The 17,502-nt window shown below is 39.9% G+C and overlaps 1 protein-coding gene across 3 annotated transcripts in view; it reads right to left on the reverse strand.

The window, feature by feature from the left end:
- Positions 1-17,502, reverse strand: part of tbc1d32 (TBC1 domain family, member 32) — a 120,775-nt gene that overhangs the window by 42,351 nt on the left and 60,922 nt on the right. For all 3 annotated transcript variants that reach the window (XM_030722066.1, XM_030722067.1, XM_030722065.1), the window contains exon 28: positions 9,353-9,436. In XM_030722066.1, the coding sequence (XP_030577926.1) occupies positions 9,353-9,436 (84 nt within the window). The remainder of the gene's footprint in view (positions 1-9,352; positions 9,437-17,502) is intronic.

Consider the following 17,502-nt stretch of genomic DNA (forward strand, 5'->3'; position numbering starts at 1 on the left):
AAATCTGCGAAAACCTCTAGCTGATGGCAATTACTGTGTAATGGAGATTAATCCTCTTCTTGTTGTATTTATTCCCTCCCTGCCCATTTCTCTCTCCTCAGCATTGAGCCACCAGAGTGCATTTTGCAGTTTCTAATAACTATAATCACAACCATTTAACAAGATACACTATGAAAGGTGGCACGTCCAATTTATCTCTGACATTAGTTGTGACAATCTGTGCCTAGTTTAGGTGTAACTGTGAAGATTATGAAGAGTAATATCACGAATCTGTAGCTCTAAGCTGATTTAGTTTCCAGTGCAATCCCCTGTGCTTTAGAGAAATTAAAACAAAACTAATCTTGAAAATAAAGAAACCTGAAAGAGTTACCTCATAGAGTGAGAGATAGCTATGAAACCATTTAGAGATATGAGCACACATCATTTACAACAATATATATCCAAGACTGTGTGCAGCTGTAAAAACATAAATGTGAAAATAAGAAGTTTTCTGAGGACTACATGGTCTGGTTGAAAGCTCAAGAACAAGCAAGCAAGGGAATTCTGAGTTAGGATTGCCTCGTAAACTGCAAAATCAAAAATGAATGATCTAACTCGACCTTCAGACTAACATGTTCATAAAAGTCAAAACACCTAACTTTTCAGCTTTTCGAACTTTTCTAGACATCATCAGAAGTGCATGTGGGAATGCAAAAGTCCGACACAATGCTATTGGACATTTAACCTGCTATCTCCCTGGTACAAAGACTAAGATGTCAGACTGTGCAAATTTGAAAATAACACAGCCAACAGTTTGGAGCATTCAGCAACAGCAAGGATGCTACCTCGCGATCCACTCCAAGCAGTATACTCACCAAAACCAGTATTTACACTAGTGTGAATCCTACTGAATTTCGCATGGAACATGTGAGGAAAGAAACTTCACAACCCAATTCTTCCAAAACTGCTCAAAGTTCAACTGTGAAAAAGCTTTAAGACTAAACCTCCTACTGCAGCACCACCTCCTCCATTTTAATGCTATAAACCAAGTAGAGGGAGCCTACATCACTCATGACTATCTGCCTGGCCACCATTCAAACATGCATCAAGTTTGAGAATGACATCATGGTAGTGGTTGCAACAAACACCTAAATAGAGCACACTAAGTACCTTGTAGCTCTAATTTGAACCTTTAGGCCCACAACAGTGTTGCAGCAAGTCATTCAAACTCTGCAGCACACTGCATTATCAGCATGCTGGTATGTTCATGCCATGACATCTACCTCAATCAGATCAGAAGAGGGAAATGCATCAACATGAAACTTGTGACAGAACTCCTTCCTTAAATAAAATTACGACAGTGTTAAAATAGACTCATTACGACAACCATTCTACCTCTGGAAAATGTACTGCTCAAAAAAATTAAAGGTACACTTTCAAACCACATCAGATCTCAATGAGGAAACACGGGTAATGTGTCAGGAATGAAAAGATGCAACATCATTTGGAAATGGAAATATCAACCTACAGAGGGCTGAACTCAAAGACACCCCAAAAATCAAAGTGAAAAAATGATGTGACAGGCTTGTCCATTTTGCCAAAATTTCACGGCAGCAACTCAAAATGGTACTCAGTATGGCCCCCACATGTTTGTGTGCATGCCTGACAATGTCAGGCCACCCTCATAAAGTCTGTTTCTGATAGTTTGATGAGAGACATTCACACCAGTATCCTGCTGGAGGTCATTTTGTAGCTCTGGGACTGCTCATCCTGTTCCTCTTTGCACAAAGGGGCAGATATCAGTACTGCTGATGGGTTAAAGACCTTCTACGGCCCTGACCAGCTCTCCTAGAGTAACTGTCTGTCTCCTGGAATCTCCTCCATGCTCTTGAGACTGTGCTGGGAGAGACAGCAAATCTTTTGGCAATGGCACGTATTGATGTGCCATCCTGGAGGAGTTGGACTACCTGAGCAACCTCTGTAGGGTCTAGATATTGCCTCAAATGCAAAACTAGTGAAAAAACTGTCAGTAAAGATGAGGAGGGAAAAATGCTAGTGGCCTTCACCTGTAAAACCATTCCTATTTTGGGGGTTGTCTCACTGTCGTGCACCTGCTGTCACCTCCATTTTCTCCTCCTTGTCTGCAGTGCTACTCGATCCTCATCACTGACTTTGTCCTTCTGGCAAATCCTAAACATTTGTCTCAGACAACTATTGATAAAGGTCTAGGTTTTCTTCTGTGTCTTCTGGCTACGTTCACACTGATACAGGATACACAGATTGGGTCACTTCAGGTTGCAGTGTGAACGTAGTCATAGGCTCCGATTTTTTCGCCCTCATGCGACCTGTATCCGATCTTTTCATGCCAGTCTGAACAACACAGATCGGATTTTTTCAAATGCGACCCAGGCCACTTGGATATGTGGTCCTAAATCCGATACATATCCGATCTTTTCAAATACGACCTGAGTGTGTACGGCCAGGTCGCATTCATCCGACCGGCACGTCATTGATACTCGACAAACGTCACTATTCTGCGTCCCGTTACGCGGACGCAGGAAGGAAAACGTGTGACTTCCGCAAACATTGAGCGCGCTCACTACATGTGACGTTATCGCGTCCTCTACTACGCATGCGGGACACTTTCAGGTTCGTCTGCTGTTCACACACAGATCACATCCAAGTCACATATATTTGGAAATGTGAACGACCACACCAAAAAAATCGGATTTCACAAAAAATCGGAATTGGGTCACTTCAGGCTGCAGTGTGAACGTAGCCTTAGTTATTCTCCACGTTTTCGCACCATAGAGCAGGACAGACTTCACATTGGTTTTAAATATGCGGAGTTTAGTTCTTATAGTAAGCTCTTTTAACACCCAGATATTCTTCAACACAAGATACACTGCTCTATTCTTCCCTATCCTCATTAGCAATTATACAGTGTGTAAGTAGGATTGTTACTAGTCAGGGTGAAGGTACTTTCTTAATACTTAACTTGCGCTTACAGTGAAGTATTTCCACAGCTGGAAATAAACATGAAGTACAAATTTACACATGCACAGAACAGAAATAATCACATAAAGTACAAGTGTCCTCAGACTGTGTCCTAACATTTAAACACCACAGTTTTCTAAATGCTTTACAAAGAGCTCACCATTGACTGCTCACTGAATGTAGTCTGTTTCTACACTGGTTATATAATGCAGAGTATTTAAATTAACTAGAATCTTGTCTTGCACGGTGCATTTGCTGTACATTGAACAGCAACAAAATGCCCTCTAAAATATGTGGCATTTCTCTCTTTTTGTTTTTTGGGTTTTTTTTAATACAATTTAATCTCCATTTGTGCAACTTGCATTGTCTTGGACTGAAAAGAGAAATAACTTTGATATAATGTTTTTCATGCAATACTTAAAAGCAGGCCCTTAAAAAAAAGTTTGACCATGTGGAGAAAAAAAAATATTTTAAATGATGATTTTATCTTGGGTCTCTGGAACATAAAAAGATGCTCCTTATGGGATGCAGTAACCAAATTTCAACAGGGAGCTGGGATAAATGGGATTGTTGGACAGCTGCCTTCAGGAGTCAGTGTCGTGGCAGGTGATGAGATACAACTCTGAATGGTGAACTGAAAGCAGTTAACAGTCAGCAAATGAGCCTGCTCTCTTTATACAATGGCAGTGTCAAGCTGGGAAGAATGGCTTTGACTAGTCAATGCCAATCCCCACTGGGCATTTTTCCACATCACATGCAGACAATTACACTCAAATATAACTGGCAGATTGCAGAATTCAACAAGAGTCCTGACCGTTATCTGGTCTCCTTTAGAGGCTGCTGTAACTGAGGAAGATTACAGGGCAAAATGGGAAAAAGATCTGTTTCTGTGTACTTGTGTCACTCACACCGTGTGGACATAAATCTAGTTTTTAGAGACAAAATGTGTATGTAATCAAAGTTTATCTAGAAGCCTATCTAGAAGTCTTGTGGCTTGGTAGCCATCTTAAAACACCTTCAGGCTTTTATTTGGCCAGGATGGTAAATTAACTGAAATGTCAATGGTCACTAGAATTTAAGACCTGCATGTACAGACTCACCAGTGAGCTTTACTTGGATATCTGAGCATCATTATACAGAATGTTATCATTGGATAGTTGTTTTCATGTTCATCTACAGAAGATTATAATCTCTGGTCCACACTAATCTATCATTCTGTAACTCAAATTATTTCATTAATCCTGAGAGGTTTAAGAAACAATGGAAATTATGACTTATGCAACATACGTCTGCCTTCATCAGCTGCATGAGTGCACAAGTTTGCAGTTTTAAGAATATCCTCTTTGTGCTGCTCCTAGCCTGACCTCTAATGTCATTTAGTGGAATTACTAAAATCTATCGATAATTTTCACATCAAAGTGTGTCAAAATCATCACAAAGCTCACATCTAAAATCTCTCTCTGAGAGCAGGGCTACAAAAACATTAGCAACAACAGTCTGACATGTGAAATGTCGGCAGACTATTTTCCATAACAGCTCTGCGTTAATGAATTTATGCAAATGAGGATGTGACTGATCCCAAAAATTTGAAGTATTAAAATAATGTGAGACAGTCTAAAACAAACAAATATCATAAAGTGGAAAAAATAAGCAACTCTGAAGTGTGTTTGTGAATTTAGATAAATAAATCATCAAAACAAACACCCAGAATTAAGATTCTTCATCACTCCCCAGAGCACTCACGCCTTTGTGTTGATAGACTCAGCACTACAGACAGATGCTGCCTTCTATTAGCCGTCTTCCTGCCATAAATGACTGTCTACTAATTCATAGATCCAACTGAATGCTTTTACTCTCATGAATTCTCTTAATAGCTTTTCTTTAGCAGCTCAGGGACATTTGGGATGACTTTACTAATCAAGTCTGTCAAATCTGACTGTTTCAAAACTTTCTATTGCGATACACCATAAGCATGAAGAATGTTCATTTGTATTGCAATTACCCAGTTTGGATACACACTGGACATATAAAACATCGGAGTCTATAGGTTAAGTACCAGTCTACATTACTTTAATATAGATTGTACACTTACAGAAACCACCAAGGAGTTTATGTCAGTAGTTTATGTGACATTAAACCAAAATAAGTAAAGTTTTCAAGTACTGTGACTAATTACACCCTTACTGCTTCTATAGGAATTAATAAGGCATACAGCAGCCAGGTGCTGCTGATCAAATGCACTTGATTAACTGATCATCACCAAATGTGAGTACCTCTCTAAAAGCAGAGGTTTTTACAGTTTGCTGGTCTGGGGTGTTCAGGTGTGTGTTGACACAAAGCCACAATTTTCCTGGAGTGGATGTCACAGCAAAATTCATCCCAAATTCATCTGAGATTGTGCAATGCTCAGAGAAAAAAAAACAAGAGCTACATATCAGACTTTACAGACCTCAGTCAGCAGGCTAAATTTTAAAGTTCATGACAGCACAGTGAGAAAGAGACTGAACAAGTATGGCTTGTTTGGAATGGTTGCCAGAAGAAAACCTTCTCTAAAAAGAACATAGCAGCACAGTTTAGGTTTGCCAAGCTGCATCTGAACAAACCACAAGACTCCTGGAACAATGGCCCTCATTTACTAATGTGTGTGGAAACATTATTTACCTGCCCAAAAAACAAGTGCATATACAAAATCACCATTGGATTTATGACCCGTGCACAGGGTCATACCACCATGCGTATGTTAGTAAAATCATTTAGAATCACTCTGAGCCAACAGGCTTGTGCAATCTGCATACTGCCACACCCCCATTTCTATTCCTCCACAACGATGTGAGATACTCATAAGATCATCGAGAAAAATAGAGAAAACAATTACTTCAAGTTATTGCTGGTGAATGTGGCTCTATGAGTTACTGAATAATGTGGTGTTCTCAGGAATTTACAGGATTGCATAGTTTCCTATGAAATGATTTTAAGCCTCATGCCTCCACCAAATCATACATTCTAAACTGCAGCTTAAACCTGGGTTAAATATGGAGCTATTTATTCAAATACAGCATTGTCTTGTAATCTTTTATTCTTCCATTCATCTTCTTTTTAAAATTCTGCCTTGTTTTATATCACCTGCCTTTTTGCACCATCATATCTTTTTATGGCCTTTGAAAAGCACTTGAAATAAACAGCATAAAAGATTTAAATAAATCTTGGTTTTATATGTTGAGTAACCATTAGAGAACTGCACAACGTATTGGTCTTCATGTCCAACTTGGCAGCAGCTTGTTTTGTATCTGATCACCTCAATCGTTTAGATTTAGGCATTCAGGACAAAAATACACTAAAAGAAAAACAATTTGGTTGTGTGTGCTTTCAAAGGCTTTGTCATAAAATCTGCTGGTGATTTTGAATGGATAAATTGTGCATAGTTTATGTGCATGGAAGATTGACTTCTAGAAAAGGTACTGTAAATAAGCAAGTTTATTGGCATTACATCCTTAGAAATACAAAGGAATCATAATAAGCACGTCAGTGACAGATATAAGAATATTACCTAATGTTCTACAATGAAATCTTATGTCTTCAAATGTGTTCTGAGCCAGAAAAAAAATTCAGCTAATGATGCAGAAAATCTTTTTCCTGTACAATAATCAGAACTTGTCAGAATTTTTCTAGAGTGCAGTTTAGCATCTAATGCGCTATTAATGTTATTTCAGTATTTCACACCCACTACCGTTAATAGCTTAAGTGCCCTTGCTGGATATAATTGAGCCATATTTAACTAAGTGTAAGGAAATTAGATTTACTGTTAAACAGTCACTGTGGTTGAAACACAACTATGATTAATGGAGCATGTATTGAGTATAGAAAGCCATAACAAACTGTAAGCTTTTGTTACATTGGCCAGAAATAAAGCATCCAACATCTTCTGACCTGCCTCTTTGATGATTAACAGTTGCCCACACTTAAAATAATAATATATAATAAACATATATGTAATCTTTATTATATGTTTATTATATACATATTATCTATAACATACTGCTCAAAGAGGTTATAGTACATGTTGCCATCATGTGAGATGGCAACATATAACCTCTTTGCATAATTTGCATGCAGAAGAGAGTAAAATTAAATGCATTTGAGTAGCACAGCAGTGGGTGGGAGGCCTGGGTGGTGTTACTGGGAGTTCTATGGACAGAAGTCTCCCACAGAGAAATACAATCTTTGTCTGACTGAGCAGGAATTAGCAGAGAATAAAATGCTCGATTACTGCAGAAACTGTTTACAGACACACCTGTCCCAGTCTGTTCTCCTCTAATTTGTTACAGTAGTTCATGTGGCATCACAAAGGAACGACGAAGAGCACACAAACCTGTGTTCACCACAACAAATAACATTTTGATGCCACAAAGCCTTTGCCAGACTATATATTGTAACTGAAATATGCAGGATGGTTTCCATGAAAAAAAAATTGCAATTCTCTTTTTTCAACCACCAAGGTCAACTTACAGTCATGTGACAAGCAAAGTTTTCACAGGACTCTATGCAGAGTCCTGCAGAAGAACTATGTCCACCCTTAGTGCTGCCATAAGAATTCAGAGTATAAGTAGCAGCCAGGTGCTGTTAAATGAATGCAATTGATGAATTGATCATCAGCAAGAGTGACGACCTCTATAAAGCAGAGGTCGGGCAGTCTGCTGGTCTGGAACAATGCCCCTTGGACAGACAAGACCAAAGTGGAGACGTTTTGCCATAACGCACAGTGTCACAGCATATCATTACAAACACCTCATACCAACTGTCAAGCACAGTGGCGGAGGGGTGATGATTTGGTGGACCTGGGCTCGTTGCAGTCACTGAGTTGACTGTGTTTTCCTCTGTTTGCCTGAACAGTGCTCTACAGTCAAATCTCAGGCCATCTGTCCAACACATGTCTGACATCTACAACAGAATGGCTGAAAAAAAAAAAAATGACTCAGTCAATGTCCAGACCTCAACCTGATTGAAATGCTGTGGTGGGACCTTTAGAGAGCTGTGCATCATCGAATGCTTGCAAACCTCAATGCACTGATGCAACATTGTAAAGAAGAGTGGGCCAAAATTCCTCCACAGCGATGTGGGAGACTGAAAGTCATACAGAAAACAATTACTTCAAGTTATTGCTGCTAAATGTGCCTGAACAAATGACAGTCTTATAATTATAACACATTGTGTATTAAGTGCTGGATGACTGCATTATTTCAGTGGAGCCATACAGATACTGATGAAATTAAAACTGATAAAAGTCCACCATTGATGAGACTGTGATTATACAAATTAATAGGATGTTGAACTTAATTAAACACAGAATTAAATCTATTGATACGTCAATACTTAATACTTAGTAGGGGTATTTGTATACATTAGGAAAATAAAATCACAACTTGTGCAATATGTCTTTGGGGTGAAAGGCATGATTAAACCATGATCTGATTTAACTTAATTTTTTCTAAAGATGTAAATTAGGAAAAACAAATATGCTTATTGGGTATTTATTGCATATTACCTTTGGGAAAATTTAGATAGAAAGATCTTTTCTTTCTGACTGCCATCAGTCAGTTTGTTTAGCTGACTGACTATCAAACACTCCAACCTGCTAAAATCATTCACTCATATATTTGTGAAATCTAACATTTTTCCTTTTAGCCCTGTCTTCCAGCTTGGGGTTCAGTATCTTTAAATTGTACCAGTAGATGGTACTGGTTTGCAGTAGGTGAGTTATCCACCCTGATTAGTAGTACTGATTAGTACTCAAAGTGGTAATCATCCCAAAAAATTTAAATAAGTAAACAACTGTGTTGACAAAAACAGCATTAAGACTTTTGCCCACTGGAGCTTTTCAACAACTTCAAGGAACTCTACGAAAGAGAGGGACAAAACTTTACCAAAGTCTTCCAATGCTGACCCTGTGACAGGTGCAAAATCCTTTGTCTGGAAATATTCCCAGCCAAGGTCAACAGTTTTATTATGCCAAAACCTCCAATTGCATACTTTCAGAGGGCTTTACAGTCTGTCCACACTTAGAAATTCTAGTTAATACTCCCATCACACTTACCATCTTTTTTTCTGATGAGTTCATGCACCTCTTTATCAAAGCATAACCCAGTAAACTACCACTGCAGCTGGCAGTTAGTGGTTGATTAGTGTGACAACTGCAACAATAACACACCAAAATTAATTCTAAATCACACAAAATGTTTTTAACCAAATCAGTATTGTCAGCTTGTGTCCCATGCACCAAGAATGTATCTTACTTCACTGATCCACAAAGTGCCCTTTAGTTATTTTCCTTGACTAAACTAGAGGGGGGAGGGGGAGGGGGGTTGCTCTTCTTACTGACCTTTGTACTGAGCTGGAGAGAAGAAGCACTCTGAGGCAGAATTGGATAGATGGGCCACAACTTTCTCAAGAAGGTCAGCCAGCACTGAAGAGAAAAAACATGCACATAAAAAAAAAAAAAAACAATGTATTAGTAGAGCTGCATTAAATATTGTGTTCAAAGAAAATCCAGTTTAAAAATTAAAATATCAGATGCTTTATTTCAACTATTTTTAGACTGGAGTTCAGCCTCTCATGTATGCGATTAAGTAGCTGTAAGTGGACTGGACAGATACTTTCCAAGTAAGTGATACAGTGTGTTCAGTTCTCACAGAGTCATGAGCATTATAAATACTAATTAAAGATACACACTGCTCAAAAAAATTAAAGATCTCAGTGGGGGAAAAATTGTGCAGGATATCTACTATACTGATATGGACTGGATAATGTGCTGTAAACAAAATGATGCCACATTGTTTGTTCATTGTTCAAAATGAAAATGATCAATCTACAATTCTTTCATCCTCCATGAATTTCATACTCTCCGCATGAGGCAAGGCATTGTTGTGCACCAGGAGGAACCCAGGAACCACCAGTGTAGGGCCTGATGGAGGGGTCTAAGGATTTCATTCCGATACCTAATGGTAGTCAGGGTGCTGTCGCCTAGCCTGTAGAGGTCTGTGCTCCCCTCCATGGATATGCCTCCCCAGACCATCACTGATCCACCACCAAAACTGGTCATGCTGAACAATGTTACAGGCAGCATCATGTTCTCCATGGCTTCTCCAGACCCTTTCATGTCTGTCACATGTGCTCAGGGTGAATCTGCTCTCATCTGTAAAAAGCACAGGGCGCCATTGCTGAACCTGCCAATTCTGGTATTCTATGGCAAATACCAGTCGGGCTCCGAAGTGCCAGGCAGTGAACACAGGGCCCACCAGAGGATGTCCTTTATGAAGTCTGTTTCTGACAGTTTGGTCAAAGACATTCACACCAGTGCTGGAGGTCATTTTGAAAGGCTCTAGCAGTGCTCATCCTGTTCCTACTTGCACAAAGAAGCAGATACCTGTCCTGCTGAATGGTTAAGGAACTTCTACAGCCCTGACCAGCGCTCCTAGAGTAACTGCCGGTCTCCTGGAATCTCCTCCATATTCCCATATTCTTGAGACTCAGCTGAGAGACACAGCAAAGCTTTTGGCAATGCCAAATACTGATGTGCCATCCTGGAGGAGTTGGACTATCTATGCAACCTCTGTAGGGTCCAGGTATTGCCTCATGCTAACATAAGTGACACTGACCCTAGCCAAATGCAAAACTAGTGGGAAGACAATCAGATAAAGATGCAGACAGAAAAAGTCAGCGACCGCCACCTGTAAAGCCATTCCTGTTTTGGGGGTTGTCTCATTGTTGCTCCTCTAGTGCACCTGTTAATTGCATGAACACCAAAGCAGCTGAAACAGATTAACAACCCCCTCTGTTATTTAACTGACCAGATCAATATCCTAGAAATTTAACTGACTTGATGCTACACTCTGATTAAAAAGTGTTCATTTAAAGGTGACATATCATGCAAAATCCACATTTTTAGCCCTTAAATACATTTGTGTACTTTGAGTGTCTAGGAGTACAGAAAATTTTAATTTATTCTCTCCCAGTGCCGTGTAGATATCTTTATATTATTTTTGGGTCATATTTTTCAGTCTGTTCAGTTTTCTCTGTTCCCTTTTAAATTTTCTTGTCAATTACATCACAGTATTTGCTGTGGAACTGCTAAACAAGGCCATTGACTTCCGGCTAACCAAATTCGTGAATCCACCACTTTTTTTTCCTCGCAGTGATTTTGTAGTCCAAGTTCAGTTATGCCGAAGTTGCAAGTAGACAAGTCAAAATGTTCGGTTGTTGGGTGTATGAGTATACACTGCTCAAAAAAAAAAAAGGGAACACTTAAACAACACAATATAACTCCAAGTAAATCAAACTTCTGTGAAATCAAACTGTCCACTTAGGAAGCAACACTGATTGACAATCAATTTCACATGCTGTTGTGCAAATGGAATAGACAACAGGTGGAAATTATTGGCAATTAGCAAGACACACTCAATAAAGGCATGGTTCTGCAGGTGGGGACCACAGACCACTTCTCAGTACCTGGCTGATGTTTTGGTCACTTTTGAATGTTGGTGGTACTTTCACACTCGTGGTAGCATGAGACAGACTCTACAACCCACACAAGTGGCTCAGGTAGTGCAGCTCATCACATCATCAATGTGAGCTGTGGCAAGAAGGTTTGCTGTGTCTGTCAGCATAGTGTCCAGAGGCTGGAGGTGCTACCAGGAGACAGGCCAGTACACCAGGAGACGTGGAGGAGGGCAACAACCCAGCAGCAGGACGGCTACCTCCACCTTTGTGCAAGGAGGAACAGGAGGAGCACTGCCAGAGCCCTGCAAAATGACCTCCAGCAGGCCACAAATGTGCATGTGTCTGCACAAATGGTTAGAAACCGACTCCATGAGGATGGTATGAGGGCCCGACGTCCACAGATGGGGGTTGTGCTCACAGCCCAACACCATGCAGGACGCTTGGCATTTGCCAGAGAACACCAGGATTGGCAAATTTGCCACTGGCACCCTGTGCTCTTCACAGATGACAGCAGGTTCACACTGAGCAGATGTGACAGAGTCTGTTGATGCCGTGGAGAGCGATCTGCTGCCTGCAACATCCTTCAGCATGACCGGTTTGGCAGTGGGTCAGTAATGGTGTGGGGAGGCATTTCTTTGGAGCCAGCCCTCCATGTGCTCGCCAGAGGTAGCATGACTGCCATTAGGTACCGAGATGAGATCCTCAGACCCCTTGTGAGACCATATGCTAGTGCGGTTGGCCCTGGGTTCCTCCTAATGCAGGACAATGCTAGACCTCATGTGGCTGGAGTGTGTCAGCAGTTCCTGCAAGATGAAGGCATTGAAGCTATGGACTGGCCCCCCCGTTCCCCAGACCTGAATTCGATTGAGCACATCTGGGACATCATGTCTCACTCCATCCACCAACGTCACGTTGCACCACAGACTGTCCAGAAGTTGGCGGATGCTTAGTCCAGGTCTGGGAGGAGATCCCTCAGGAGACCATCCACTACCCCATCAGGAGCATGCCCAGGCGTTGTAGGGAGGTCATACAGGCACGTGGAGGCCACACACAATACCTCATTTTGACTTGTTTTAAGGACATTACATCAAAGTTGGATCAGCCTGTAGTGTGTTTTTCCACTTTAATTTTGTGTGTGACTCCAAATCCAGGCCTCCATTGGTTAATAAATTTTATTTCCATTGATGATTTTCATGCGATTTTGTTGTCAGCACATTCAACTTTGTACAGAACAAAGTATTCAATGAGAATATTTCATTCATTCAGATCTAGGATGTGTTATTTGAGTGTTCCCTTTATTTTTTTGAGCAGTGTACTTTTGTGGGTGTTTCCAATAGTAGTTTCCAATGAATGGACACTATAAATAAACTATGCTCCATATTGTAGGTAGTTGGTATGGATGGAGAGGGCGTAAATACAGTAATAACACACCATTGCAGTGCATTCATTTGAAGGCATGGTTCTGCAGGTTCGTCGTCTTCATTCTCCTGCTCCGAGTCAGACTCTGGCTCGAACAGGCTGGATGGACGAGTCTTCCGTTGTTGACATCTTTAAAAATCTTGGGAATAAAAAGTTTCTCTGTTGGTAGATAATCGTATTCCTGCTATCAAACTACAAAAATGGCCGAACGGGGTCGAGTGGAATGCTCTGCGACCTGGAGTGGGCTCGTGTGAAAGCCAATACAGCTTATTTGAATGTGATTAGAAGGTGTAAATTCTCACCTTTCAAGACGCATAAATAAACTTTAAAAAGACCGCACCAAAAAGAGTTGCTCTACGACGCCGCTCAGAACAGGGGTAAAAGAGGGGTCTGTGGAGCTACAGTAATGAGGAATTCAGACCTAAGCATTGCAGTTCTACTTTATATAGACCACAAGTGAATGATTTACATATGAAAAGGAAGGCTTTAAAAGCATGATATGTCCACTTTAGGTTTTTTTGAGCAGTGTATAATAGTTTAAAAGCAACGGTGCATCACATCTAGGATGAACATGTCTGTCACAGGAAATCATAACTCAGCTGAAAAATCAAACAAACAAAAAAAATGTGCAGTAATACCATCAAGTAAGCTTTGCAAATGTACATCTGCTCGTATCAATTTGCGGCTTCACTGGCCCTGACTGTCACTGAGTAAACCATGTCTGCATGGCTTTTAGTGTCATTTCACAACGTCTGTGCAAAGAACCACCCACAGTCACTGAAGATCTAATTGTGGAAATAAGAGCGGAACACTGGGTGATAAGCCAGCAAAAATCAGTAATAAAGATGATACAACACCAGCCTCCTACAACATAGTGGCCAGGATAACCTACTGTATTGCTGTAACTTGTGGCAGTGTCAATACCTTGATTTTATTCATGGGGTATGATTAGTATGTTCACAAAAACCAAAAGTATGATCAAATGCGTGCAATCAGTGTCCTTGTGCAACAACACAGGTGATTTCTGCCAAATACTGAGCCTCAGATGCTCTCAGGATGTTACAGTAGAACTCTGCATTTACAGTCTGATCCTGAGGGACAAATTCATGGTGCATGATCTTGTGAAAGTCAAAAATTAGAATGCTCACCTGAAGTAGCACCTTTTTCACTGCAGAATCCTGCACTGTAAACTACTGTTTGACCCAAAGCTTACTACCAGTCATGACCCTTGACATGAAGTCAAGTTAGTCTGAAAGAGAAATTGATGCACTGCATACGTTTGTAGTCCATGGTGAAAGTGCAGGTGCACAAGTGCGGTCAAAGTGAGACATAGCAGAAGCACTGGAAGTCATCCAGAGGTACACAGGACGTTATATCAGATTTCAAGACACCTGGAAACCTTTCTTTAAATTGTTGGATGGATCATAGTCTCAGGCTGTTTTATGCTGCTGTGTAGTATTTGTTTACTTGTGCACGTCTTATTTTATACTGGCTACCTTTCAGTAACATGTTTCCATGCATTGTCTGTTCTTTGTTTTCTTTTTTGAGCTTTGGTATAAAATGTTACAAAAGTTGAATAAAATATTCAAAAAAGGATTCGTTTTGTTGTTGTTGTTTTTTTCATTGGCATAAGTTGCATGATTTTAGATTGGATCACATAGAAGTATTTGAAAAGAACTTGGATGAGTACATTTTCTATGAGAAAAGATTAAACTGGTAGCCATATTGTGATTCCTATTCCTCACATTTGCATTGTGCTGAAAAATGATTTGCCGTCTCCCTGGTGATGCTCAGGGGGTGGCTGTGGCTCAGGAAGTAGAGCAGGTCATCTACTAATCGGAAGGTTGGTGGTTCGATCCAGTCTGCACCCTTGGGCAAGGATGCAGACTGGAGCAGCCAGTACATTGGAGTGTGTGTGTGAATGTTAGATAGAAAGCACATAGAAAGTGCTTGTATGAATGTGTGTGTGTGAGTGGGTGAATGAGAAAAGCTGCATAAAGTGCTTTGAGCGTTCATGTAGAGTAGAAAAGCGCTAAATAAAAACCAGTCCATTTAGCATTTGCCACAGGGTTGCAGGTGCACTTTTGTACTGTTACACTACTAAATATGTGAACTGAGTGAAGTGTAAGATGTTTTGTAAACACAGTGGCACAGCCTTATGAACATTTCACAGGCTGCAAATTCAAAAAAGACGAAAAGGGCTGATCAAACCTACTATTCACTATGCAGCTCAGTGACTCTGAATACGAGTGAATGCATTTCATTGATATGCTGCTGAGGGAAACCAATTAGGGAATCGATAAGCTGACAAGATAGTGAGGTATTGAACATGAAACAGTTCTAATTGTAAGCATTTCGACCATGAGATAGCTTAATCAATATCATCTTCCAGCTGAATAGAAGCTTGTCAAAGACAAGTGATAATCACTGTATCTTCATATTCAGAAATACACACGTGTTGAATAAACTTCCCAGGAAATCAGATTCATTTAGTAGTCAGTTCATAAAAGATGAACCCTTTCCTTCATTGAATGTTTCTTGAAAAGTGAAATGCCAGGTTTTACGCGGTTAATGATGTGCGACATGAAATAGCACTTCGATGGCAGTGAGAAGCTAAATGATAATAAATCTTGATCGTGGTCTTCCAGTGAAAGGCTTCAAATGAGCCGTGGAGTAGATGCTTTTACAAGCTTCAACAGTGTACTGATGAAAGGAAGCAATCACTGCGCAGTACATGCATTAATGACAAGATTGTCAGCCCTCCTTCATTTGAATGTATTTTCGTCTTTGTTGAATCACAGCTATTTACTCCTACATAGGAAAAGTAAGCGTAGGTGCAGTTTCACAGTGGCTGTCAACGGCATTGATGAAGAGTTCTTAAAAGGTTCATGGACATCAGGTTTATGTAATCTTGGTGAGGAAAAGTGTGACGTGCACCTGAATTTCAATAAAAGACATCAGCAAATAAGGCAGTTAAATGAGAAATCCTAAATACCTTCAGATTGTGTCACATGGATTTTTGTTACACAATTTACACATATTGATATCAAGTTATTGAAAATAATTATTTGACCTTGTGAATGCTGTATGGAAACAAAGGTGGACTCCTTCCTGCTGCAAATTCTGTATCATAAAGGCTTATGCAGTTGTGTGGAAAGCAAAGCTTTTACACGACTCTGTGCAATACTGTGAGGAACTAAATACACCCCGTGATTCAGTAGCTTGTAGAACCACCTTTAGGAGCAATAACCTGAAGTAACTGTTTTCAAAATGACTTTTTCAGTCTCTCACATTGTTCAGGAGGAATTCTGACCCACTCTTTTTTACAACATTGATTCAGTTCATTGAGGTTTCTGGGCAGTCATTTACCTACGCACAGCTCTCTTAAGGTCCCGCCACAGAATTTCAATCAGGTTCAGGTTTGGTCTTGGCCATTGCAATACCTTGATTCTTTTCTTTTTCAGCCATTCTGTTGTAAATTTGCTGCTGTGCTTGGGATCATTACCCTATTGCATAACTCGGTTTCAGCCATGGTCTTTTTAGAGAGAAGAGGCAACCCTTCCAAAAAGGCCATACTTATCTTCTACAGTCTTCTTCTAATTGTACTGTCATTTACCTTAACATGCTAACCGAAGCTTTTAGAGTCTGAGCTGTAGCTCTTAAAATTTTTACAATTTCTCTGAGTTCAGAGCATTTTTGGAGCTGGTCTGACTTTGGGGTGAATTTTACTGAGATGTTCACTCCTGGGAAGATTGTGGTATTGTGTCAACACACACCTGAATGCTCCAGAGGTCATACTTGTTGATGATCAGCTAATAAAGTGCATCAAATTAGCAGCATTTGGCTGCTAATTGCCCTCTTAATTCCTATGGAAGCAGTAAGGGTGTACTTAGTGTTTCACAGGACTGTACAGAGTCCTGTGAAAACTTTTTTTAAATTAAATTTAACCTTTCATTGGTAAAACAGAGTCTCAAGACAAGTGATGATTTTCCCACTGAAAAACAAGAGTAAAAAAAAAATACAGAATAAAGATGCTTTTGCATTTAAAGAAATGTTTTTTGAACTTTGATTGCTTCATTATCAATCAACATTTTTCATTTGCATGATAAAAAATGAAGCCATAATCTTGCAGAAGCACAACCTGAAGGGATAAAGTCTTTTTAAATTTTAATTTGAGGCAATGTCACCAAACCTTTGAAGTAATTTTTATTAGAGTTGACTTTTGATTCTATACATGAAGTTCAAGTCGTGCCCCACTGACTAATGAAATTAGTCACTGGGGCATTCATAAGAGGGCATAAGACAGACCTGTGAAACCATTCATATAGCTACTAAATTCAAAATAACTGCTCAGACATCACACAGATGCACCAGCAGAAAGTTGATCAGGTTTCTCTCTTTCCAGTGGTACGGTTACTATACAACTGTTTTAGACTCTAAACTCACACTTTATGGGTTATTTGGAGTCACTTAAACATTCTGTCAGCAAAGATCAAGTCAATTCTTTAGTCTTGGTTGAACTGGATGCATTTATGAAGAATTTCAGAAGCTTAAAATGTTCTCATCCAAACTATCCTTGGCATTAAAGAAACATAAATAGTTGTGTCAATAAGG

The sequence above is a fragment of the Archocentrus centrarchus genome, chromosome 24 (genome assembly GCF_007364275.1).
Source record: "Archocentrus centrarchus isolate MPI-CPG fArcCen1 chromosome 24, fArcCen1, whole genome shotgun sequence".
NCBI classification, from domain to species: domain Eukaryota; kingdom Metazoa; phylum Chordata; class Actinopteri; order Cichliformes; family Cichlidae; genus Archocentrus; species Archocentrus centrarchus.